The sequence below is a fragment of the Balaenoptera borealis genome (assembly GCF_965194805.1).
Source record: "Balaenoptera borealis genome assembly, chromosome: 3".
NCBI classification, from domain to species: domain Eukaryota; kingdom Metazoa; phylum Chordata; class Mammalia; order Artiodactyla; family Balaenopteridae; genus Balaenoptera; species Balaenoptera borealis.
In genome coordinates this window covers 141,345,055-141,370,492 of record NC_138866.1, presented here as the reverse complement: position 1 = coordinate 141,370,492, position 25,438 = coordinate 141,345,055, and the positions used below count along the sequence as shown (strand labels likewise).

At 47.7% G+C, this 25,438-nt stretch overlaps 1 protein-coding gene and 1 long non-coding RNA gene across 2 annotated transcripts in view; one reads left to right on the top strand and one right to left on the bottom strand.

The window, feature by feature from the left end:
* Window positions 1–24,455, bottom strand: part of FAM174B (family with sequence similarity 174 member B) — a 39,472-nt gene extending 15,017 nt beyond the window's left edge. Inside the window, exon 1 of the mRNA XM_082388946.1 lies at window positions 16,270–24,455. Coding sequence (XP_082245072.1) covers window positions 16,270–16,613 — 344 coding nt within the window. The 5' untranslated portion in view covers window positions 16,614–24,455. The remainder of the gene's footprint in view (window positions 1–16,269) is intronic.
* LOC309627212 overlaps window positions 1–25,438 on the top strand; it is a 241,730-nt gene that overhangs the window by 102,392 nt on the left and 113,900 nt on the right. The window lies entirely within an intron of this gene.

The following is a 25,438-nucleotide window of genomic DNA, read 5'->3' as shown; positions in this document are numbered from 1 at the left end:
ACACCAAGCCAGGTGGTTAAGAGGGGCACAGCCAGTCACCTACCCAGTGGCCACGGGACAACAGTATTTTGGAAGCAGGCTTTGTACGGGAGCGTAAATGCTTATGTTATAAATACCACTGGTCCAGATTCTCACAATCAACAGATTCTTGTTTTCTCTCCACCTCCCCACAAAGGAGTAAAATAGATCTTAGTGTTCTGCCCCAGATGACATAATCCCTGACCAATTCAATCTCCAATATGGATGGGGAAATTTAAGCCCAGAAACAGCTCCATATGCCACAAGCAACCCAAGACTAAGCCACAAGGAAAACCACCCACCCCCCAAGCCCTCTAGACTAGGCTCAAGCTCCGGATCTACACAGACGCACACATCACACTTTTCTCAGAAGTCTCCTATCTCTGCCCTGACGGGTCACAGCTGTTCAGAGGAAGCACTTGGCTTTGCAAAGGAGCCGGACTTGCCCTTCTGTTAACTGTGTCCAGTGCCAGGGCTGCCCATTCCCAACACACATCTGGACAAGCATCTGGAACTCTGGAATAGGATTTGTCCTGTGGACCCGAGGGCTTGAGAAAGCTCCTGTAGACGCCCAAAAAGACTGGCGCCCAGATGGTTTCTGGATGAAGAGTCACCATTGTTTGTAACTGTTTTTCAAATATCATGAGGCTTAGAAAAATGCAAAATCTGATTCATAAACCTTGTCCTGCACTTGGAACTTGAAATCTCGCTTAGTCTTTGGCTCTGGAGCAGGACTGACTGCTGACCCTGGGAGAAGGTTCTGGAGGCTCTGACTTCAGCCCTGCTTCATGGAAATGGATCCCCATCAACCATAAAATCACCTTCCTTCTTCCTGATTGTTCATAGAGTCTTGTGATGAGAAAATTAACCTGCTGAGTTTAAAATAAGACCCTTGAACACTTACCCATGGGAGAAGCTGGAACACAGCCCAGCCTCTAGAACACCATGGCCTACTTGCTTTAATGACAGCCATTCCAAGCAGGTCACCTGAGAAGGTAATTTTAAACCTCAAGATTACACCAAAGGTGTGATGGTTAATTTTATGTGTAGACTTGACTGAGCCACAGGGTACCCAGATATTGGCTCAAGCATTATTTCTGGATGTGTCTGTGAGAGTGTTTCTGGTTGAGATTAACGCTGGAATTGGTAGACTGAGTAAAGCAGATTGCCCTCCCCAACTCAGGTGGGTCTCACCCAATCACTTGAAGGCCTGAATAGACAAGAAAGACTGACCTCCCACAAGTGAGAGAGGATTTCTCCTGCCGGACTGCCTTTGAGCTGAGACATCATTCTTTTTTTTCTTTTTTTTTTTCCTGCATTCAGACTAAAACTGAAATCTTAGCTCTTCTTGGATTTCAAGCCTGTATGTGTGCATACACACACACACACACACACACACACACACACACACACACACACTCTTGGTTCCATTTCTCTGCAGAAGCTTGCCTAATCCAAAAGGCCATTAGCAAGAACCCTCATACATGCATCAAACACCAGTTTTGACACAATGAGCTGAAGAAATTACATTTCAAATAATCAACTCTCTGAGCCACAACACCTTTCACAAAAAAGGAGTACTTTCTGCTGTTTCACTACTGGACATGTTAATAAGGGAAAACCAGGACTTGTGAGAAGTTGAAAGAGACTCAGCCTCATCCATGGCAGAAGGAGACTGGCTGCGCCAGAGAGAAACCACATGTATGATTGGAGTCACGTGGGGTGGGATGGGTGGAGGGGGCCTCACCTCATGTATTTTTCAAATTAAAAGGTGAGCCCTTCCTTTACTAGCTATGTGTGAGTCAGAAGCTGGGAAATGCATGAACAGTCGATCAGCATTTCCCGCAGACCCTTAGATTCCCGAGCCTCACTGTCCTGGGTCAGAGAACAGAGACACCCTGCCTCGGAGAGGAAGACGTGAGATAAGGGGAAAACAGATTTGTTCGAAGCCTATGTGACCTCACCGAGTCCTGCTGTCTCTTCTGAGTGTGGATGCTCTAACGCATCTTTTCTGATCAATAGCAGTCCCTAAGAGTTGAGCTCCTCCCGGGTGCCAGCTAAGCAATTTACATGTAAGATCGCATGCAAAACATATAAATCACCCTATAAGGCAGCGCTGTTATCTCTGTATTCCAGACGAGGAAACTGAGGCTCAGAGAGGTCGATCTCCCCAGGACCAAGGACCAAGGGCTGCCCCAGCACGAACCTTCCTGGAGGCTCACCTTGAACCACCTCGTGCCGGCCAAGAGGCAAGGTGCCAGTTCCCCCACTCACTCCCTCTGCAAGCCCACTCCACACCGCCACTAGACTCCGCCTCCACTTATCTTTAACACCAAGAAACTCTTTGCCCTTGGTACAAACTTTCTGGAACTTGTCGCTTACCACAGCTCACACATTCCTATTTCAAATTGATCTGGGCAGACTTCTCATAAACTCTTTCTAACGGTGACTCCCTCAGGACACATGTTGGTTTGGGGCAGGCCAGCCTCCATCTCCTCCCTCCTTTGGGCATCTGTATCCTTGGTGAATCCCCCTCCCCATGGTCCCCGTGGGTGAGGAGGTCTGACCACTGGCCACACCCCCAGCTCCAGAAGTGGACCATGGGACTTAAACCTGGGTCAAAATCAGTGTATTGCAACCCCTGGGGCCATGGCTGGGAGGTTGGGGGGAGTATATGGGACTAATCGGAGCCAGTGACCTTTGCTAGGCAGGCAGGAAGGGGGTCAGTAAATCACCCAGGTGAGAGCTGCATCGCCACCTTCTAGAAATGGAAAATAAAGCTAACATGGTAGAGGACAGATTGGAGGGAGAGACCAGGCTCCAAATCTACTATGATGCCAGCCCTCCTTGACACCAATGATGCTACTCTCTTTGTCACCAAAGCCAGTCTGGTCAGGGCTTTCTGTCACACACAAACAAAGGAACCCTAACCGTTGTCACAGGGTCTCAAAGGAAAAAAGGCATGGCTGTAATGATAAACACCATCTCAGGATTCTCCCACATTTTAACAGCAAACCTTCCACATGTAAGTATAATTTTCCCATTTTGTCAAATCCTTTAAAACCCTAGGACTCTTTCCTGTTTCTGGTTCTAGAAACAAAGAACCATACATATAACGCACCTCAGTGACAACATCGTGAAAGTTTTCACTCAGGGCGACCTGTGAACAGGTTTTCCGAGACGACAAACATCCTGGTGATCTTCCCACAGGGCTGTTCACCAGCATTCCGGTCTGAGGAAAATGCAAAAGCTACACAGCTGCAGAGAATCTGCAGTCACCCAAGTGTCCCCAGGGGGGCAGTGGGTCAGCCTCGAGGACACAGCTTGAGAAAGAAGCAACTGGTTCTAGATAGAGCCCCAGGTTAGAGTCAGACTTGGGTTCCTATCCCGGTGTTTCTACTTACAGCCCTGCTTCCTCGCCTACCCGGGGGTGGGTGGGAGGCACAAGCAGGAAGGCAGCTTTGCCACAACTGTCACAGCGCTCCGTGCCCAAGAAGGGGGAGATTCAGGGAAGAAGGAAGGGAAAAGATATTGCTGGTCCATCTGCAACAGCATGGCCCCTTCGCCGTAATTTTTCTTTTCTAGTACAAGGTCCCTTTAAACCAAGTGGCCTCCACGAAGAGACGGTGGCATTTACTTAAAGGGTGGTTTTAAGTAAATGCCCACGTTGTGCTTCACAGGACCCAGCAAGACCAGAGAAGCTGGAGAAGAGACAAAGGATCGTTCCACTGGGGCCAAAACAAACATTTCTAACTAACTAGACAGAAGAGAAGTTCAAATTCTCTTACTCTGAAATGTAATCCTAAAGCCAGAGGGTTTGTTTACTCAAAGGCCCGCTCAACAGCTGGTCGGAAACTGGTTTCCCAATGCGCCCCGGCGCACGGCCCAGGCAGACACGGAGGGTGGGGAGCAGAGCGGGAGCCCAGAGGACCCACGTGGAGAGGGGCCTGCTCTCCCCACCCTCCCCTGCAAAGAGACACAAAACAATGCAAAGCCGGACGGGTTAGTTTGCTGTCAGTATTTCAGTTTGCAGGTGTGGCGGTCAGACCCATAGGCTCCACATCCAGGGGTGCGATTCCATCTCAGCCCTGCAACTCCTTTGTCTGTGAGCCTCCTGGCAAGTCCCTCACCCTGAACCCGAATTTCGTATCCACGTCACCCACTTGCCCGGTGCAGCTAGGGTTCAGGTGGCAGAGCTCACCGCGGTGGGGCTTGGGAGGGAGATGGGGAGTGACCGATAACGAGCTCACGTTTCTTTCTGGAATGACAACAGTCTTCTATCATTGACTGGGGTGATGGTGCACAACTCTGTGAATGTACTAAAAACCATGATTTGGACACTTTAAATGGGACACCTGTATGGCATGTGAATTACATCTTATAAAGCTGTCATTAAAAGCAGGAAAGATAGATATATATGCATGTATGTGTATCTATCACATTCATTCATTTCTATACTTAATAAAATCTCTCTGGAAAGAGTCACAAGAAATTGACAGCATCCGGAGAAGGAAGCTGGGAGGCTGAAGGGCAGGCTGGGCTAAGAAGGAGATTGTTCACTATACCCTCTGGTTCCTTGTGAATTTCAAACCATGTGAATATATGAGCTATTTTTAAAACAAACAAGTAAATAAATAAATAAAATTCAAAGAAGGTAATTAAGATAAAAATTTAAACAGACCACGTGTGTGTCAGGCCTGCCTCTCGGACAGGAGACCCTTCTCCTGGAGAGGCCCGGGGGCCCCCCTGTCCCACCCAGAGGCTGCCTGCCGTCTCCTGCTCACCTGGTGACTTTAGGAGCCAAACCCAGCGTCTCTGGCCTTTCCTCCACCTGAGCTGTTTTCACTGTGAAGCCGACTAAAGTAGTTCTGTGGCTCAAGGACCAGCTTTCTGTCGAAACCACACTACTCGTTCCAAAGAGCATGTTACCTTTGACATTTGGAAAATTAATAAAGAAGATGAAAACGGCATGTGTAGGGGAGAGATCGAATCAAGCAGCTGCTGTGAGTTAGCTGCCCGCCTTCCCACCCGGCCGAAGCTTCCAATGCTCTGAGGACAGAGGCCTTTCCTGTTTTTAACCTCCGATCTCTACCCTGCATCTTCCCCCGCAGAACATGACAAAACTGAGCCTTCCCTAGAAAACCAAGCAAACTTGGAGAAAGAACACGACCCCAAAACCCACTGTGCAGCCTCACCATGTAGGGAAGCAGGTGCCGAAGAGCCAGTGACAACAGCGCCATGTCTCCCAAGAAGGGGCGATGACCTAGGATGGGCCCCAGGCTCGGGGGCAAACCCAAGGCTGGCGACCAGGGTACAATTCCCGAGCACCAGCCTCCTCCCTTTCCTGCCTTGGGCACAGCCCCTGCTCTCTACCCATCACCATCCTTTTAAAGCAGTGTAAACGAGCCCAACACCAGCGTGATCTGAATCTCATCTGGCTCCGCTCCAGATGGGCAACTTGAGACTCTCGGTTACATGAGACAAAAGCACTTTCCTCTAGTGCAGTGAGAGCTTCAGGATCTCAGGCAGCCCAGCTCTAACAGGGCTCCGGCCAAGCCTTCCCAAACACAGGTGTTCCAGAGACTTCCAGGTACACGAGCAGCGCTGCCACACCTGACGCCTGTCCTCCCCGCCACGCCAGACACTCTGCTCCAGTACCAGCACCCAGTCAAGCGCGATGACTCAAACGCCCCAGAGCCCACAGGCGCAGGAAAGCAGTGAAGCGAGCCTGGTGTGATGTAAACATTAGAACAAACACGGTGACAAATGGCAGCCAACGCTCGGTCTTGGAGTCAAGGAGACAGGAGGATTGGCACTCACAAACACAGACGAGATGGGACGGTGGCTACCCAGCTCCCCGCCCCCCCTACTCCCCCCTCATTATAGAGGCACTGCGTTTCCAGTATTCCCATCTGTTGAGAAAAGTAGATCTGGATTTTGATGTGAAGACTCCCAATTTTAAGTGTTCTCAGTTATCTCAGTTGTTAAAAACACTGCATATATGTGAAATCTAAAAAAACGATACAAATGAACTTATTTACAAAATAGAAATAGACTCACAGACATAGAAAACAAACTTATGCTTACCAAAGGGGAAAAGGTGGGGAGAGATAAATCGGGAATTGGGGATTAACAGATACACACTACTGTATATAAAATAGATAAATAACAAGGACCTACTGTATAGCACAGGAAACTATATTCAGTACCTTGTAATAACCTACAATGGAAAAGAATCTGAAAAAGAATATATATATATGTATGTATGTATGTATGCATAACTGAATCACTTTGCTATACACGTGAAACACTGTAAATCAACTGCACTTTAATAAAAAACGAAAACAAAAACACTGTGCAGATCAAAACAAAACAAAAAAACGTATCTGTGGGTCGTCAGTCTGCAACCTCTGACTTAGCTTCCTGGCCATGGTTTATTTGGTCCTGGGTGCCACGCATGAGTGACACTGAATAATTGAGCTAAAATCATGGGCCCAGAGAGATGGCCTGATACTCACAGTCACCTGAGGTCCTAGATCTGTTCACCAGCAGTTCAGTCACGATGAAGAGGTACTAGTCATTACCTATACAGCCTAGCTGTTCCCCTCCTCTCCTGGGCACTGTCCCCTCAGGATTAACAAAGTGACACCACTGTTGACTGATCGCAACGCCGACCTCCAGCACCCAATGCACAGTGTGCCCCGGGCTTACATTTCACACAGGACCACATACCGTTGACAAGCCTTAGGGTTCCTCTTCATAACTCCTCAGGGTTACGCCTCCACCTGCCCCCCACCCTTGTTTCCCTTTCCTTCCCTCAATCCCTGAGGGGCAGATCCAACTCTCATTCTTCCAAGAAAAAAATAAGCACGCCCCAGCTTTGACCTGTTTAAGGAGCCACGTGAAATATGGCCACAGCAAACGCCCCAAGACCTGTTCCTCCCAAGTGTGTTTGCAAAGGGTTGGGTCCACTTCACCCGTCTGTGAGGTGCCAGGAGAGGCAAGCGAGGCCAAAAGTGAGGAAGGAAGCCTCTAGGGGCAGCTCTGTTGGTTCAAGGGCAGTGGCAAGATGACCGAGAGGGACTCTTGGTGGACCCGGGGACACAACCACGGCCTTGAAATTCTGGGGTCACTGTGCTTCGGGACACACGTCATAAATGACCCTTTCAGCATCCACTTGTCCCTGCCACGTGGTAGGGGAGGCGCAGGGGTGTCAGTCCTTGCTGCCACTGCCCCCCACTTCAGGGACAGTCCACACTTCAGGGACAGTCACTTCTTGACAGAACTCCCAACCCCGCCACCGCAAGCCGAGACGTCCAGCTGCGTGGCTGGCATTTCCATGGTGTTTCTGTCACCCTCTTTCTCACCAAGGCTTCTCCCCTGCCTGACCATCCCCTTCACCATGCCCGCCTCTCCAGGCCCTTCCGGTCCTCCTGACACTTTCCTCTTCATCCTCCTCTTCACCCACTCGAATCTCCAGCCCTCCCTACTGGTCCTTCCAGCACCTTCCACTGGTCTCCCCCGCCATCCTGCATCCCCGAGGCAGCCACATCACTATTCATCCATTCACTCAGCAAATACATATGAAGCACCTAAAAGGGGTCAGCATTACTAAAGCAGCCCTTTCATCATTACACTCCTGTATTCAGATCCTTCATTTGCTCCTCTGACCCACTACTAATCCCAAAATCCTCTGGCTGGGATTCCTGTCTTCCAAAATCCAGCTGCAACAGGAAAAGGAGTGGGGGAGGAATACTGGATCGGAAATCAGACTCCCGCCCTTCACCAGCCATATGGCCTTAAGCAAGACACTTCATCACTCTGCAACTTGATTTACTCATCTGTAAAATGGGATTCCGACAGCACACTCCTCACAGGAATGAGGAAACATATAAAATGTTTAGCACAGAGGCTGGTATACAGTAAGGGCTTAATAAATATTAGTTGCTATTATTATTATTGTCACCATAATTTCGAGGTGATCATTCTCACAAACCCTGCCCACCGCAAAACCTGCTAGGCCAGCCTGTCCTGGAAGAACCTCTTCTTTTCCCACCCCATCAGGTCCTAATCCTCCTACTCCTCCCCATATGCCTTCCCTGACCATTATGTCCCCCGCCAAAGTCCCTGGGGCTTTGATAAGTCCTTTGGCAACTTATCAAGTGTTGCTTTTGACACATGACTCCCCTACAGAATTAGATTGCCTTTCACCTGCCAAGTAGAATCATACAAGGGCATTATCCTATCTCCCAGATTGAATTGGAAACTCCTTCACCTCGGCTGTGTTCTCTCAGCACCTTCTAGGCTTCCAGTGGGTCATTAAATACACTGGTAAGATTGCTCCATCCATTCAGCCATGCTCTCTCCTGGGTCCCTGGCTGAGCACTGGGGAGACCCAACTGACCAGGCTAAAACCCAGCCCACCACATCTTGGAGGCCCAGAAAAGGCCAGGCTGAGCATCAGAACACCTGGCCTTGAGTCCTACTTTTCCTACAAACTCACTGGGTGACCTTAACAAACCCTTCCCATTTCCGGGCCTCAGTTTCCTCATCTGTACAATGGGTAGAAGGAGGGAGCTCAGTGGCACTCTGAGTGCAAAGAAACCCCACACCCAAGAGGTTACAAGGCCCTGAAGCCCTCCCAGGCCTGAAGAGCCCTGCCCAGGCTCTTTGCCATGGCCCCTCTTCTGCTCCACACCTGCCAATGAGAGGGCGTTGCCTTCTCCCTGCACCCTCAGGAAAATAAATATCAAGTCTGGATTCCTGGCAGATTGCCAGGAAGATAAAATACAGATTTTTAAAGTGAAACCATGACAACATGATTCTAAATTCATGGCCCCAGAATTTCCCTTTGTGAATAGTTAGAACCAAAACATCAGCCATAAAACTAAAATCCCAGACACAACCTATGAAGCCTTCTCTGCTTAAATCTGGGAGGGTTTCCCTCCTGTGACACTCTCCTTACAGGATGCCACGCAGACACTGACACTGGAGACAGACCCCCGTCCCACCCCTAGATGTGCCCCGTGTCTCCAGAAGGGCCTGTGTTGGCAAAGCCCCCAAACTCGATGAGTACATGGGCATGAGAGTTTACAGGCAAAGCCAGATAAGCCGGAGGGCTCAGGGTTAAATTAAAGAGGGATTTTCCTCCCTTTCCAACTTGATAGAAGGGATCAGTGGCAGGTCCTAAGTCCTCACAGGCCTGTTAATAAGGGCAGTCATGAGGCACCTCCTTCCCCAGGGGAATTCAGTTGTGTGCGGGACCCTACATGGGGTCCTAGGTGTCCAGGGAGGCTCACGGAGGCTAAAGAGTCACCAATTTCATATTTGCAAGGCTCAGAAACAGGTGCACTTGCCTGACGATCTTGGCCATATGGCTGAATCCTCACTTACAGGCAAAAGCAAGACCAAAATGTTGGGTATAAATTACATCTGTTTTCAGAATCGTTTTTTTAAATACAATAGGACACTTGGCTGCTTAAAGGAGAGCCAGGGGTTTGACTGACCCAATCTCATTCCAAACATCCCAATAGCCCTGGGCAGCAGGTACTTTAATTAGTGCTGGGAAGCAGATGCCCAGAAAGGTTCAGTAAACTGCTCACGTAGACAACCAGGAGGCCCGCACCTGCGCTACTGACATCTTGGGCTGGGTCACTCTTTGTTAAGGGGGTCTGTCCTGGGTACCGTAGGATGTCCAGCAGCATCTCTGGCCTCTACCCACAAGATGCCAGTAGCATCCCCCTCCCCAAGTCATGACAATCAAAAATGTTCCCAGAAATTGCTAAATGACCCCAAAGCAGGCAGAATCCGCCCCAGGAAAGAACCACTTGAGGGACCCTATTCCTCCCACACGCTATGACTTCTTTTTCAACTTGGTGGAAAACTGAATCAAGGGCATACTCTCTACCCTGTTTTTTTTGTTTTTTTTTTTTGCAGGTTGTTTTTTGTTTTTTGTTTTTTTAACATCTTTATTGGAGTATAATTGCCTTACAATGGTGTGTTAGTTTCTGCTTTATAACAAAGTGAATCAGTTATACATATACATATGTTCCCATATCTCTTCCCTCTTGCATCTCCCTCCCTCCCACCCTTCCTATCCCACCCCTGTAGGTGGTCACAAAGCAGGAGCTGATCTCCCTGTGCTATGCGGCTGCTTCCCACTAGCTGTCTATTTTACGTTTGGTAGTGTATATATGTCCATGCCACTCTCTCACTTTGTCACAGCTGTTTTTTTTTTTTTAATCTGGATTTTTGCTGGGTTAGATTTATTTAACACTTTCTTTACTGTGGTGTGTAAGATTAAACATCCATGGGAATTGGATGAAAGTACAACCTTCCAGTAAGACTAATAAGTCCTGGGGATGGAGTGGGCATCATGACTATAGCTAACACTGCTGTGTGATAGACGGGAAAGTTGCTAAGAGAGTAGACCCCAAAAGTTCTCATTACCAGGAAAAAAATGATTTTTTCCTTTTTTCGGCGTCTATGAGATGATGGATGCTCACTATGTTTATTGTGGTCATCATTTCACAATATATGTAAGTCAAGTCGTTATGTTGTCCCCGTTAAACTTATACAGTTCTGTGTATCTTATTTTATCTCAGTGAAACTGGAAAACAAAGAAAAAAGAAAACCCACTTGAAAAGTAAAAATTAAATTAAGATGAATATGTTTCACAACTATAGCTTTTCCCCCAATTCAAGACCTTGGTCAAGCAATCAAAAATGACCTCCTGATAAACAACAAGGTCCTACTGTATAGCACAGGGAGCTATATTCAGTATCCTATGATAAGCCATAATGGAAAAGACTATGATAAAGAATATATATATGTATAACTGAGTCACTTTGCTGTACAGTAGAAATTAAACACAACATTGTAAATCAACTCTACTTCAATAAAATTTTTTTAAAATGACCTCCTGGTGCTACACAAGTGCCACAATCTCAAAGTCATGAAAAGGGGCTTAACTTTCTAACCAGGGCTCTGCCCAAAGCTCCAATTCATTAAAATAATATTGATATACTAATGAGCAATAACTAAAAACTTTTCAGAACACTTTCCCCAAATCCTGAAAGCATTAAGCTTCTATATTTTCTCTTAAATAACTTTTATTCTTAGGACAAATGTAAATACACAGACAATGGGAGATCTGGGGAATCCAGGAGAAGCAGGAACGTTTTTGTTCCTTTTCAAAGACCTGGCTTAGTAATTCACTAAGCTCCCGTGGTTCCGGCGTCTTCAGGACACGACAGCGTGCACCTTTGCCACTGATCCAAGTGCAACAGCTGGGCAATGTCAGATCACCTAGAATTTACCTTCCTCTTCGTCCCCCAGGAAGCACCAAAACAACCCTCCTTTCAGATAAGACGATTTTACACAGCTTTTGAAATAAGTGGCTGGGCATGCAACCAACAGAGATCTGGGAGAAGTGTGGCCTGGGCAGGAGAGCTGGGAGACTCGACAGGACGGGGAAAGGATCCCCAGGAGGAAACGAAAGTCGTGGTTTCAGGTGGCAGTTTCTAACTTGTCTCCACCTTGTTCATAAGGCACCACAGAGTAAAGTCAGATTCCCCCTCAGATCTCAAAGGGTAAAGTCACACCTCAGAGAGCATGGGGGGCAAAAGTTACTGAACAGCGGCCACTGGCTTAACGCTTGTTATCCCTGAATCCATGCAACCCCATGAGACGCTTTCCAACATCCAAAAATTGGAGGAGTTTTCTACTTCCTAAACACAGCTTCTTTATTGATTTCCTTCCAGCTCTCATAAACATGTCAAGCAACAGACCTAGGGGGGCTGGCCCTACTGCGAGCCAGGCAGAACTGCACACACACACACACACACACACACGCACACGCGCACATGCGCACACACACACATATACACGAAGGTACTCTGGCTCGAGGGCGCTCTGCCTCCAAACTGCCTTTCCCTCCCTCCAAGTTTGTCTCCAGTCTTTAAACAGTTTTCCTTAATGATTCCAATACATGAAAAAGCTGTAAATGATTCTGCAGACGGGACATCAGGTTGATTAATAAGTATGGGAAGAGACAGCTACTCAACCTCAGTAAGAACTGGAGATCTGCAAAAGCAAGCAATGAGATACCCAATCATACCCATCTGACTGAAAAACATTAGAAAGTCAGATAATACTAAGTGTCAGATAGGATGGGAGGATCTGAGAATCCCCAGATACTGCAGGTGGGAGGGTAAACTGGTACATACTCAAGGAAACTGTGTAAGAGTACCCCTGGGACCCAGGAATCCCACTCCTAGGGGTCCACCCCAGACTCTCTTATACAGGTCCTCAGGAAGACACACCTAAGGATGCAGCAAGGAGCTGAGTGCACAGACAGGGAGAAAGAAAATGAATAAATGTCCATTGAAAGGAAATTCAGACAATGTAGAAATATATCATAAACAATAAATAAATACATAATGAAGAATCTCCCACAGTCACACGTGTACACACCCATACAAAAAATTCTTTGCACATTCATATATATATATTATTTATTTATTTAATGAGCTCATACTACACATGCTGTTTTGTAACCTGTTTCACTCAACAGTATATAGTGAGTATTATATTAACAACATCATCTTTCACAGCTGCACAGTATTTCATTGTAAGGACTACCATAATTTATTTAACCAATGCTCAATTGTTAGATACCTAGGTTACTTAAACCTTTTCACTATTAGACAGAACTGCTCTGGACTTCATTGGCCATGCATCTTTGCTTCCTCTTCTAAGTAATAAAATCAGAAGCAAAGAATAGGTATTGCAGTAAAAAATGTGTGTACCTTAGAAATGGAACTGCTTGGTTAAAGGTATGTATCTTTCTTACCACGATACACATTCTTTGCTTCTAATTGTAACAGTTTCCTTGGATCCACATTCTTTCTGCTGTCTGGCAAAGCGACTCCTTCAGGGAAGACAGACACACGGGTTATGTATAAGCAATAATACTTACTACACTCTTCCTCCTTTACCTCCCTCCCTTCTCTGTATCCATCGTTAAGGAAATGGCGGCCACTGTCCAAATAAGTCCCCATCTCACAGGTTCCCAGCATCAGCCATGCAGCTCATCACAGAGGACATCTTGAGAAGCATCAGCAAAGCAAAATACTTAGGGGTTCATTCATTTGCTAAAAATACCTTTATCAGATGCCCGCTTGTGCTTGGAGCCACAACAGGCGTTAGAGAGGCACAGACGATTAAGGGCCAGTCCTGCTCTTCGGAGCCCTCCGCCTGGTAAGTTCAGCGACACTCTTGACTCCAAGTAGAAAATCCCAAACTCACATGTGCTCTGGAAGGGGGCCTGGCTGGGAGGCTTCTCGGAGGAGGTGACACACAGGCAGGCAAACAGCAATGAGCTGGCCACGTAGTCTTGGTGGTGCAGGGGACCCCAAGCAGAGGGTCAGAGGGACATGCAGGGCTAAGGCCACCAGATGCCGCTGGAGAACGCCTGAAGGTCCAGCAGGGCGGGAGCAGTGGGCAAAGCTGAGATGGGGGCTTGAGAGGGAGGCGGGGCCCTGGTTAGACAGAGCCAGCTCGCCACCACACTGAGAAGCCTGCGCACGGGGGGATGAGTGGGCAGAAGAAGGGTGAGACCAGACGAGGGAGGATGGATGGGAGTGGGGACACGGCTGGCTGCAGGAACACCAGCCTGAAGGATACTGCTGTGACTCCGGACACGAGGGAGGGAGGTGAGTCAGGCAGAAGGGCTGGCAGGTGGGGAAGCTCCGGTGGGGGAAGGAGTATGACCCAGATGAGACAGTCTCAGGGAGACTTGAGAGGCAGAATAGCCAGGATGTGGTGACCGCGTGCTAAGGAGCTAGGAGGGGAAGCAGGTAAGGAAGACGCCCAGTCAGGGCAGCAGGCCTTCGGGAAGCCCGATGGAGCAAGCGTGCAGAGGCCCGTGGAAAGGTCACAGTACAGACCACAGACTTGTAGTGTTCTCGAGTCTACCGGATGACTTACTCCCCTCCCTGGGATGCAACTTTCTCCTCTGCAAAGGAGCACATGGGACCTGTGTACCATCAAGGCCCTTCCCAGCTGTAAAATGCTGTAAGTTCCTGTCCACATCAGAACTGGGGTGTCAGCTGTCCCCCTGGAAACTCGCCCCAACAAGAAGGCCTTCCTGGAAAGAGAAGGCACATCCATAAGCAGCCTCTCCTGTGAAGTCGGAACCTTCCTCCAACACCCAGCTCACAGGCCAGCAAGGACCCATCCCTTCCAGCCCTGAGTACCGGCTCTCCTGCTCAAACACGTGCCCTCACATCTGGCCACATGCTGCTTGCTTTTCTCCCCCACTCCTGGGTAATAAGGAGCAGACTGGCAAAATAGTTCAAATACCGTCTTAAGAAGTACACCGCCTTGTGGGCTGAGCAGCCTATTTTGAGCAAAATGTTTCAAACCTCCAGGCTCAGAGCTGCTCTAGGCACCAACGTTCAATGCAACTGAACAATCAGGAAGGCGGTAAAGGACTACGGCGCGTCTGCTGAAGGCCAGGCCATCCTTGGGCAGGGGGACTGGACATGCCCACCCTCCAGGACTGTCTGCTGAGTGTGGGAGCCACCAGCCTGGCGTGAGAAGGGCCGTATGGAGGACGCACAAGGCTAGGGCTGGGGGAGGCCAGAAAAGGAAGCAACCGCCTGGCTCGGATGTCCAGGAACACTACCCAGAGGACGGAGCACGGGAGCTGGGCCCTGGTGGCTGCGTGCAGTCATGGCAAGTGTGCAGTGGGAACTGGCCCAGGAGCGGAAGAGCACAAGCCAGCAGCAGGGAGAGTCAGGAGAGAAGTGACAGGAGGTTCAGAAGGGCTGGCTGATGGCCACAAGGTGCACTGGGGCTGGTTTGTAAGGGTCTGAATGCCACATCCAGGTAGTGGCTACAGGGAGCCACTGACATTTGCAAGCAGAGGATGAAGGGCAGCGGGAAGGATGGGGTACAGAGAGGAGCAATTCAACGTCCGCTGCACATCAGGGGATCAACACAGTGAAAAGCAATGTAGCCGGAGCCAGGGCAGGGGATGGGGCGAGGGGATGTGGGCCCACAGTTCCCCCTTCTCCATTTTCTCAGGACCACTGCCATTTAATCCTATGGCCCCACAAAGAAGCACCTTGACTCAAAGTCACACAGCAACCAACAGCAAACCTCAAGGGAGAGCTCCCAACCCTGCCTTTCCAGATCTGGTTTCTGCTCCTGCTCTGAAAATGCCCACAAGCCCCTGGCCCCAAACCTCCAACAGCTGATCAAACACCCAAGCACACTGTATACACTTGGAAGGGGAAGGAACAGGCTGTGAGTAACTGACACACACATGCCCAGATTTCCCAGAGGCCCGCCTGAGTAACAGGACACACTTGGTTCATTTCCTGCAAAACCAGAATTTCCCAGGCATTAGGGGGAAATGCATCCCTCCCTGCATCCCCTGTAGCCCTCTCCATCTCCCTACTCCAGAGACCCCGGCCATCCTTTCTGATTTCCCACTTTCTCCCTGAACTTGAGCAACCTACAAAAAGCCTCTCCAAGATCCCTCATGCCCCTGCAAATCTTCATTGCGCAGTTCATTCAGGCAGGGTGGTAGGCAGAAAGTCACTGAGGCCACCAAGGATGGCCAAACATCCTAAAGCCCAGCTCCAATCCCTGGTGCAATGCGCGCCTCCAATAGGTATCCCCACAGGCTAGACACTGCTTCTTTTGGTAGCAGAACCGATGAAAAGAAAAAAAAAGCAGGTGGTGCCTGAGAAGCCCTCAGAGGGAACAGAGGGAGGGGCAGCAAGGTGGGTAAGGTTCAAATCCTACTTCCACCACTGAGCTTACTTGGATAAGCCACCTTGCCTCTCCGGAAAATTTTTCCTCATCTGTGAAATAGGTATAAAAATAAATTCCGTGTAAGGTTGTCAGAATTCGGAGCGCTATTGTTAGTTGTAAGCATTAGTGGAGAGTTAAAAGGAATTCAATATTTATTATATATTTATTGATATATATAGATACATATCATAGCTATAGCTATAGATAGAGATATCGTTCGAAGGGTAGAAAATTCCTAAAGTGTATAGCAGGGGAAACCAGCCGAGTGCAACCCTGTGGGGCAGGGCCGGGAGTCCCAGGCTAGCAGGAGCGCACCCAGGCGCCGGGGCCGGAGCATCGGTGCGCGCAGGTGCGGCGGGCGCGCAGTGACAGCAGGTTGGCGGTGCAAGTTGGCCCGCGGGGGCTGCAAAGGGGCGGCGGACCCACCTGAAGACGCGCAGCAGCAGGCAGGCTATGAGGAAGGCGGAGAAGGCGCACGCCACGATCACGGCCGCCTTCAGGGTGGGCAGGTCGCGGAGCAGGCTGGAGATGCGGGTCACCAGGGCGTCACCGCTGCTGTTGGAGCTGCCGCCGCCGCCCGCCGCCTCCCCGGAGCCCATCCCGGTGGCGTTCCCGGGCCCCGGGCCGGGCGGCGGCCGCGGCTGGCGCTCGGATCCGGACTGCGGCGGGGCGGCGGACTCGGCTCTGCTGGCGCGGGCGGCGGGCGCGGCCAGGAGCGCGAGCAGCAGCAGCAGCGGCAGAAGCCGCGCGGGAGGCGGCGCGGCGCGCATGGTGCGGTCCGGCGGCCCGGGGTCGGGCTGGGCGAGCGCGGCGGAGCCCTGGGTCCCGCACCGGCGCCGAGGCCTGCACCGGCTACTCCCGCGGCGGAGCCAGGCGGCTGCGCGGTGCTTGGCAGGAAGCTGCGGCGCCCGGAAGAGTCCGAGCCGCCCGCCGCCGCCACGGCCGCCGCCACCAACACGTTGCACGGAGTCATTCGACGGGCCGCAGCCCCACGTGGGCGGGGCAGGCCACCAGGCCCGGTGCGGGCTGCGCTGCGCTCCGGGCGGCCCCAGTTCCCCCGGGACCTGGCACCCCCTTGGAGAAGTAACAATAGCCAGGCGCTGTGCTGCACATTTCACATTTTCTCTATTTCATTTAATCCTGCATCCCCCTTAGGAGACAGGTATTTCTGTTACCCTCCTTTAATAGTTGATTCAAGACCCAGAGAGCCAGCTCATAGCAACCCAGGTTGTGTCAGACTAAGAATCAAAGACCATAGCACCCGGGGCAAGCCTCCATTCTACAGATGCGGAAACTGAAGCCTCCAGAGTGAAATGGGCTGCCCGATGCCCTATGCAGTGCACATAGTTCAACATCTCCCCAGTTAACTTCTTTTTCTCTGAAAGAGTTTCTTATCTCATGGCTTCGATTTTTCAGACATTGTGCACCTCTGCTTATGAACTGGATTAGGATGTGCATTTCTGCATTCATACCTTTGCTGTGGAATAGTCTTCCTCCCAGGTTGAAGTTTCAGACGCCAGGGAGTAATTGGCTTGCTGCCTCTGGTTTGTAAGCTAAATGATACTTAAGTGGACAAGGACAGTTATGGATGTTCTAGTGTGAGACCCAAAGTCGGGAACTGATGCAGGGCACAGAGGGCTTTCCTGGATCACTAGGAACTATACTGCAGGCCTCAGGTTCCACCTTTCAGCATGAGGATGGATCCTGGCAGGAAGCTCTCCAGTAACAGGTAAACAGGTAAACACACATAACAAGTACTCAGTGACCTTAAACAGCTCACTCCTGGTCCTACTAAAAAAAGCAACAGATAAATAAAATATAGTACAGTGTAGTAGTTAGCTATTGCTTCCTAACAAATTATCCCCAAACTTCACAGCTTAAAACACACACATATATTATGAGTTTCTGTGGTTTAGGAATCTGAGCATAGCTTAGCAGTGTCCTCTGCTTCAGGGTCTCTCGCAAAGGTGCAATCAAGGTGTCAGCTGGGGCTGGGGTCTCATCTGATGGCTCAACTGGGGAAGGATCTGCTTCCAACTTCAATCACTGGTTGTTGGCCAGATTCAGCTGTTCATGGGCTATTGAACTGAAAGCCTCAATTCCCCACTGGCTGTTGGCCGGAGGCTGCCCACTGTTCCTTACCATGTGGGCCTTTCCAACATGGTAGCTTGCCTCATCAAAATGTGCAAGTCTAGAAGACAATAGAAAGACCCTGTTAGCAAGACAGAAGTCACTGTCTTAGGAAACTTGACCACAGAAGTGACATCCCAACACCTTTGCTATATTCTGTTGGTTAGAAGCAAGTTACAGATCTTATCACAAGGGAAGGGAAGTGTACAAGGGTGTGAATATCAGGAAGCAGGGATTATTGGGGCATCTAAAAGGCTGCCTGCCACTTATAATGTGACACATTTTGATTTAGTGGGATGAACAATAATCAGGTTACCAGAAGTCATTGCCTGGGAGGTACTATTTGAAATGCACGTTGAATAGTCCAGCATGCCCCAGTGGTGAGAAATTTGGACAGATCACATGCTTTAGGTCTCTTCCAACTCTAAAATACCACTTTATGGTATGTCAAAAATGTGTTGGTAGAGAGCCAGCATTTTATCATATCATCATGATAGAATTTAGAAAAGAAATTTCTTAAAGAACCACTGGCGACGTCCATGATTTTGCAGTACTGCCCTCTAAGGCATAAACCTCAGACATCACAGGCTTATATTTCTGTCCTTATCAAAAATTCCTGCGTGGTAGAGTAAAGAAGGCCTGGGCCTTGGAGCCTCTAGCCAGGATGAGCGGTTTGACCGCTGAGTGGCCTTGGCCAAAGACTTAACCACAGAATTCAAGTCTTTAATGTCTAAAGTGAGGATAATAATACTTAGCTCAGGAAGGTCACTGGAAGCATGCATAAGAAGGGAGAAAACATTAGTGCCCTTATCCTTCTTTTGCCGCAATTCATGGACTGGAGTAGACTTGCTTGGTTGTTTAAAATTGACTTAACACCAAGAATGTACATAAATGTTAGATTATTTTAGTAAAGTGAAACTCTAGAATCTTTCCTTCTTCCTGATGATTTGCTGTGCAAATCATCACAACAAAGAACTTACTTATAAATTGCCCTAAATTAGAGTTCCTTAAACATTTTGAATCAACCAACCATAAACAATGACATTTTAACATGGAACACTGCTGACAGGCAACAGAAACCAACTGGGGCTGATTTCAGGAAAGGGGAGTTTATCGGAAGCATGTTGGGTTGCTTCTAGAATCAACCATAAGCTAAAGCAGAAGTTCTAAAAGTGTGGTCTGGGGACTCCTGGGGTCCCTGAGACACTTCCAGGGAACCTGCAAAGCCAAAACTAATTCCATAATAACATTAAGATGTTATTTGTCTTTTTCACTGATGGTACAAAAGCAATCGTGATGAAAACTGATGGTGCCTTAGCATGAATCAAGACAAACTATACTCATAGTAATTGTATTCTTCATGACCATGCACGACAGAGAAAAAAAAAAAAAGAGCCAGTTTCATTTTATAGTGTCTTTGATAGAGCCATGAAATGATTAAATCTTGACCCTTGAGAACAGAACATTTTACTGTTAGATGTGGTAAAATGAGAAGTATGCATAAATCTCATCTGCTGCACTCTGAGCCATGATGAGTGTCTCAAGAAAAAAACACATGTGCGATTCTTAAAGTTGCCAACTGAACTAGCCACTTTTTTCATGGAACACCATTGTTAATCAAAAGAGTGCCTGACAAACTTCAGACCTGGTCTTTGGCAGGCATTTTCTCAAAAATGAACAAGAATGAGCCTGTCACTTTAAGGATGACAACTGACAGTATTGTAGCCAATGATAAAATTCAAACCTTCAAGCTAAAATCTGAATTTTTAGAAAAGTTATCCATTAGGAGGCTTTCTGCTATGAGCTGGACTGCTTCCCAATACTTCAAGACTTTTCTGATGAGCTTGGTGGTGATACTAAAAAGTGTGGCATTTTTGATATTATATAATGAAATATGTCAAATTTTGAAAGATCTGCTTAAATCAGCACGCCAATTTTTCTGCATGGCCAATGCACAGTTTTACAAAATCATGCTTGGGTAAAAGATCCGTTCAAAGTGCAAGATAGACCAATGGATTTTGATGAAACGGAGTATAAAAGTTCATTGATATGGTTCCAGATTTCACAGTGTAATCTTTAAGAAACTACTGCTCGCAAATTTTGGTGTGAAATTAAAGAAGTATATCCATACTATCTGAAAAGGCTATTAAAATTCTCCTTTTTCCAACTGCGTATCTGGGTGAGGCTGGATTTTCTTCCTATTTTTCAACCCAAACAACAAATCGCAACTGAGTGAATGCAAAAGTGTATATGAGAATCCAGCTATTTTCTTTTTTTTGATAGAAGTTTATTTTATTATTAAAATATAGTTGATTTACAATGTTGTGTTAGTTGCAGGTGTACTGCACAGTGATTCCATTTTTTTGCAGATTATAGTCCATTATAGTTTATTACAGGATATTGGGTATAATTACCTGTGCTATACAGTAAATCCTTGTTGCTTATCTATTTTATGTATAGTAAATAGTTTGTATCTGTTAATCCCATATTCGTAATCTGTCCTTGCCCCCTCCCCTTTCCCCTGTGGTAACCATAAGCTTGTTTTCTATATCTGTGAGTCTGTTTATGTTTTGAATATGGATTCATTTGTATTAGTTTTTCCAGCTATTTTCCATTAAATCAGACCATAAAGAGGTTTACCCAAAAATGTTGAAACAATGCCACTCTTCTATTTTTTTAGAAAATATAGTTATTTTCTTAACAGTGTATCGATGTTAAAATGTTAATGTATTTATTACCCTGTTTCTAATTAAATTAATATTTTAAGGTGTTTTCATTTTAAATGTCTAATGCGGTAAATATCAGTAGGTATAACCCACGTAACAAAAGCTCTTTGAAGTCCTTCCTTTTTCTTAAGACTGGAAATCAAAAAGAGACCAAAAGTTCCTGAGACCAAAAGATTGTTTGAGAGATGATGAGCTTAGATAATCAGGCTTGAGTGGAAAAAAGAAGCAAATCAATTAGAATATCTTCTGCTATGAGAAACAGAAAAACCCAACTTGAACTGAGTTAAACAAAAAGGAAATCTCTTCTCTTATAAAGGAAAACCCAGGTGGTTGATTCAGCAGTTACATGACGTCTAGGACCCTGGATTTTTCCATCTCTCTGCTCTGTTGCCCACAGCACTGGCTTCAACCTTAGGAGGGTTGCAGTGATTGCTGGTCACAAGAACACTGCAGTGACAACTGGGGTAACCTGCCTTCTGGTTCATATACATCAAGTGAGAAAGAAAAACCCTTCTTCCAATCGTGGAATAGAAACCCTCCTCTTGGACTTTCCTGGTGGTGCAGTAGTTAAGAATCTGCCTGCCAATGCAGGGGACCCGGGTTCGATCCCTGGTCTGGGAACATCCCACATGCTGCGGAGCAACTAAGCCCGTGCGCCACAACTACTGACTGAGCCTGTGCTCTAGAGCTCATGAGCCACAACTACTGAAGCCCACACGCCTAGAGCCCGTGCTCCATAACAAGAGAAGTCACTGCAATGAGAAGCCCGCACACAGCAACGAAGAGTAGCACCCACTCGCCGCAACTAGAGAGAGCCCGCGCACAGCAGCAAAGACCCAACGCAGCCAAAAAAAAAGAAACCCTCCTCTCAGTCTGATTGGTCCATCTTGAGTTGTAGCCCATCAGGGGAATGTCATGCACTGATTGGATGGGATCTGCCTCGGAACTAGGGTTAGGACAGCCCCCTGAGGAAAATAAAAGGAGAGTGAAGGTTCCGTTAGAGAGGAGGAAGAGAAGATACAGATGCTACATAGTCTACCCCTCCCATTCCAACAGGCAAGAAACAGGGAACTGAGTCTGGCTGGATTTCTAGAACCAAAGCCAAAATCAGACCCCAGGAAGGATCCTGTTAGGGAAGCTACTGACCAACGGCACTGCCCAGCAGACGTTCTGCAGGCTCCACCATCACCACTGCCGCCTCTGTAACTGGACATAGACGCCACTGCCATCACCACTGCTGAAAGAGTGAACCTCTAAGCTGCTCTCGAATCGCATCACTCGCTTGAAATTCAAAGTCCTGGGCTGGAGCATCTGATTGGTTGCCCTAAGTCACATGTCATTGTCCCAGCTGTTCAAGGAGGGGAAGAGGGCATATTTCACCGCCTTCAGCTCCGTATGAGAGGTGGAGTCCTGCTTCACCAAGGCTCACACACCACTGAGGGAGGCCACTTCAAACTTGGATGAAAATTCTTCAGAAATAATACAGATCAAATGAGAAGAGAGACAGAAAGAGAGAAGGATAGATAAATGGAAAGATACGAGAGGTACTTATATATACATGCACATATATATATATATTTATATATACACAGCAAACATGAGAGAAGTAATTTAGTCCCAGTACACCATTTACTAGCTGTGTGACCTTGCTTAAACCTCTTATGCCTCCGTTTCCTCATCAATAAAATACGGATAATAAGAGAACCTATCTCATGAGAGTATTTCCAGGACTAAATGAGTTAATACTTGTAACATGCTTAACATGACATTGAAGAAATGGTACATGCTCAGCAAATGTTAATTATTAAGATATCAGAGCAATGAAGAAGGAACATTGAAATAACTGAAAATACTTAACTATAAAGTGTTTTTCCAACCTTCAAGGCTCACCAGTACCCAAGGGAGAGAGTTTCCAGTATCCTGCCTGGGACGCCTCCAGGGGCAGCAGCTGAGAAGCAAAAGCAGCTACCTTAGTTAATAGTCTAGATTCCTTTGAATTCAGAGGAGGAACAGCCATGGGGAAGCTCTCACCTATTCCTGGTTTCACATATGTCAGCCCTGAGGAGCTTGGTCTCAGGCAAGTAACCTAACCCTTCAGAAGATCAACATTCTCTGTTCCCTGGGACTAACAGCTGACTTAAAATGGGAAGACACCCAAGAAAAAAGATTGGAAGGAAACATATCAACACATTAACAGCAACTAACCCTAAGTGTGCAGTCAGTCATGGGGCATTTGTATCTTCTTTTCCTTACAGAATTTTCTAGTCTCTACAATAAGCATGTATTAATTTTATAATTTTTTAACCTGTAGTATATATTTTAATCTGAACTATTTTGTTGCCTAAAATGGATAATGACAGGAATCCCCTTCTTCGTAATATAGCTTTGGGGGAAAGGTTTAACAAAGGTGACCAGAGATCAGACTTCAGATCGTGGGTAAGGAAAATGGGAAAGGCGGGCTCGAGAACCTCAGAGCAGGCTCCCTCCCTTCCTGATCCACCCCACACACCCAACACTCTTTAGTGGAAATAATTTCTAAGGACAGATTTAATGGGGGTAAAGAAGTTCCAGATAATAGTGGCCAGTATTCACTGAGTGTTACATGCATAATCGCACTTAACATTCCAACCCTATTTTACAGATGAAGAAACGGAGGCTCACGGCAGTGTCTCAGTTTAGGGACTTCAGAAGGACACACGTGCTTCGGCAGTGGGAGAAAGGGCTGGCCTGGAGAGGGGTGGCTTTCTACTCCCATTTGGAGGAGGAGGTGAAGGGCACCCGTGGCAAAGAAGTGGATGCAACTCAGCAAGAAACCCGGAGGAGGTGGGGGGCGACCCCACAGTGACTCGGCCAATCTTTCATCTCTTCCTCATTATGTCAGCAGAGCACATGTCCTCTGGAGAGCTTCTTACCACAGCAGCAGATATTTTATAGGCTGGGCACCATAGGGAGGGAAGAAACATGTGACATGTGGCCTCTGGCCTTAATGAAAGTCATTCGATTTGCAGACAAGACCTACTGGCTGGTAATCTAATCACTAGTAAATAAAGTTTCCAGACCCAAGAGAAAAGGGTCAGGGAGAGTAGGTAATAGGTTTTGAGTGTACTATGCAATCATTGCTGGAGAAGTTCAAACAGAGAGCTAATATTTATCGAGTGCCCACTGTGTACCAGGCTCAACCTCATACACGGCATTTCTTTAGCCGTCACAGCAGCCCGCTGTGGTCTGCTTCCCTCCCCACACCCTGGGGAAATGCCCTGTTCTTGGCTGCTGAAGCCTCCACAGTGCTGTGAATCTCAGAATGCATTTAGAAGAGCAGTGCTGGCTTAGAGGGAGAAACTTCTGGAACCTCATTCAAAACCTCTTTTGCACAGGCCTCGGTCACTGGTATAAAACATAGTCCTGGAATACCAGTGAAATGCCATGTTCAAATCGAATTCTAAAATGGGCCCCTTTATACACATTTTTTTGCCCTCCACATAATAAAAGGAATTGTATGTCTTTAATTTTTACGTGCTTGCACAGTTTCTCCCATTTCTCTGGGGTCGGCTGGGAGGCTTGGAGTAACCCCACTGAGGGGGGGCAGGTGACAGGGAGGAGCGGGAAGGCCCGGCCTCACGGTCATTCTGTCACAATACTCTATGACCAAGTGGCCAGGCGGGGCAGATGTTGTCACGCAGAACTTGTTCCGGGCAGGTAAGGTGGCCCTCTCCTCCCCTTTCTGCGTGCCGGGTAGGTTAGTGTCCTCATAATCCAGAGAACAGGTAACCGCACGCATGCTGGAGCTCTGGCCCCGTGACACAGTCTCGGGATGAGAAGGGAGGAAGACTAAAAGCGGACAAATTCAGCCCAACCTGACTCAGGAGGGTGACCAGGCTCCAATGTGTTTGGTCTGGGGGTTCCCAGGATGCGGGACTTTCCATTTTAAAAACAAGCAACTAGGGCCTTCCCTGGTGGCGCAGTGGTTGAGAGTCTGCCTGTCAGTGCAGGGGACGCGGGTTCGAGCCCTGGTCTGGGAGGATCCCACATGCTGCGGAGCGGCTGGGCCTGTGAGCCACAATTGCTGAGCCTGCGCGTCTGGAGCCTGTGCTCCACAGCAAGAGAGGCCGCGATAGTGAGGGGCCCGCGCACCGCGATGAAAGGTGGCCCGCGCTTGCCGCAACTGGAGGAAGCCCTTGCACGGAAACGAAGACCCAACACAGCCATAAAAATAAATAAATAATTTTTTTTTAAAAATACAAAAATAAAAATAAAAAATAAAAAATAAAAACAAGCAACTATATAGCGATGGATGGAAACTAAATTTTTGGTGGTGAGCACACTGTAGGGTATGATGCAGAAATATAATGCTGTACACGTGACAGTTATAAACTAATGTTACCTCAATAAAAAAGAATTCTAAAATAAAACGAAAATTTTTAAAAATAAACCAGGCTGGTCCTGGACAAACCAGGAAGAGTTGGTCACCTTACTCAGCCTCTCCGTGTTCAAGTACTGTGACCTCTGCCCACGTGCACACCCCACTCTGTGTATTCCCTAGCCGGCAGGCTCTAATAACAGCTAATGTTTATTATTTACTCAGCGTTGGGCACTTTCCATATTTGTCTCATTTGCTCCTCAACACAGGCCTAGGGAGAAGATACACTTATCACCTCCTTTCACAGATGAAGAAACTGAGGCTTAAAGAGGGTAAATAACTTGAATACAAATAGTTCCATAAAACCAGAGTCTGACCACAC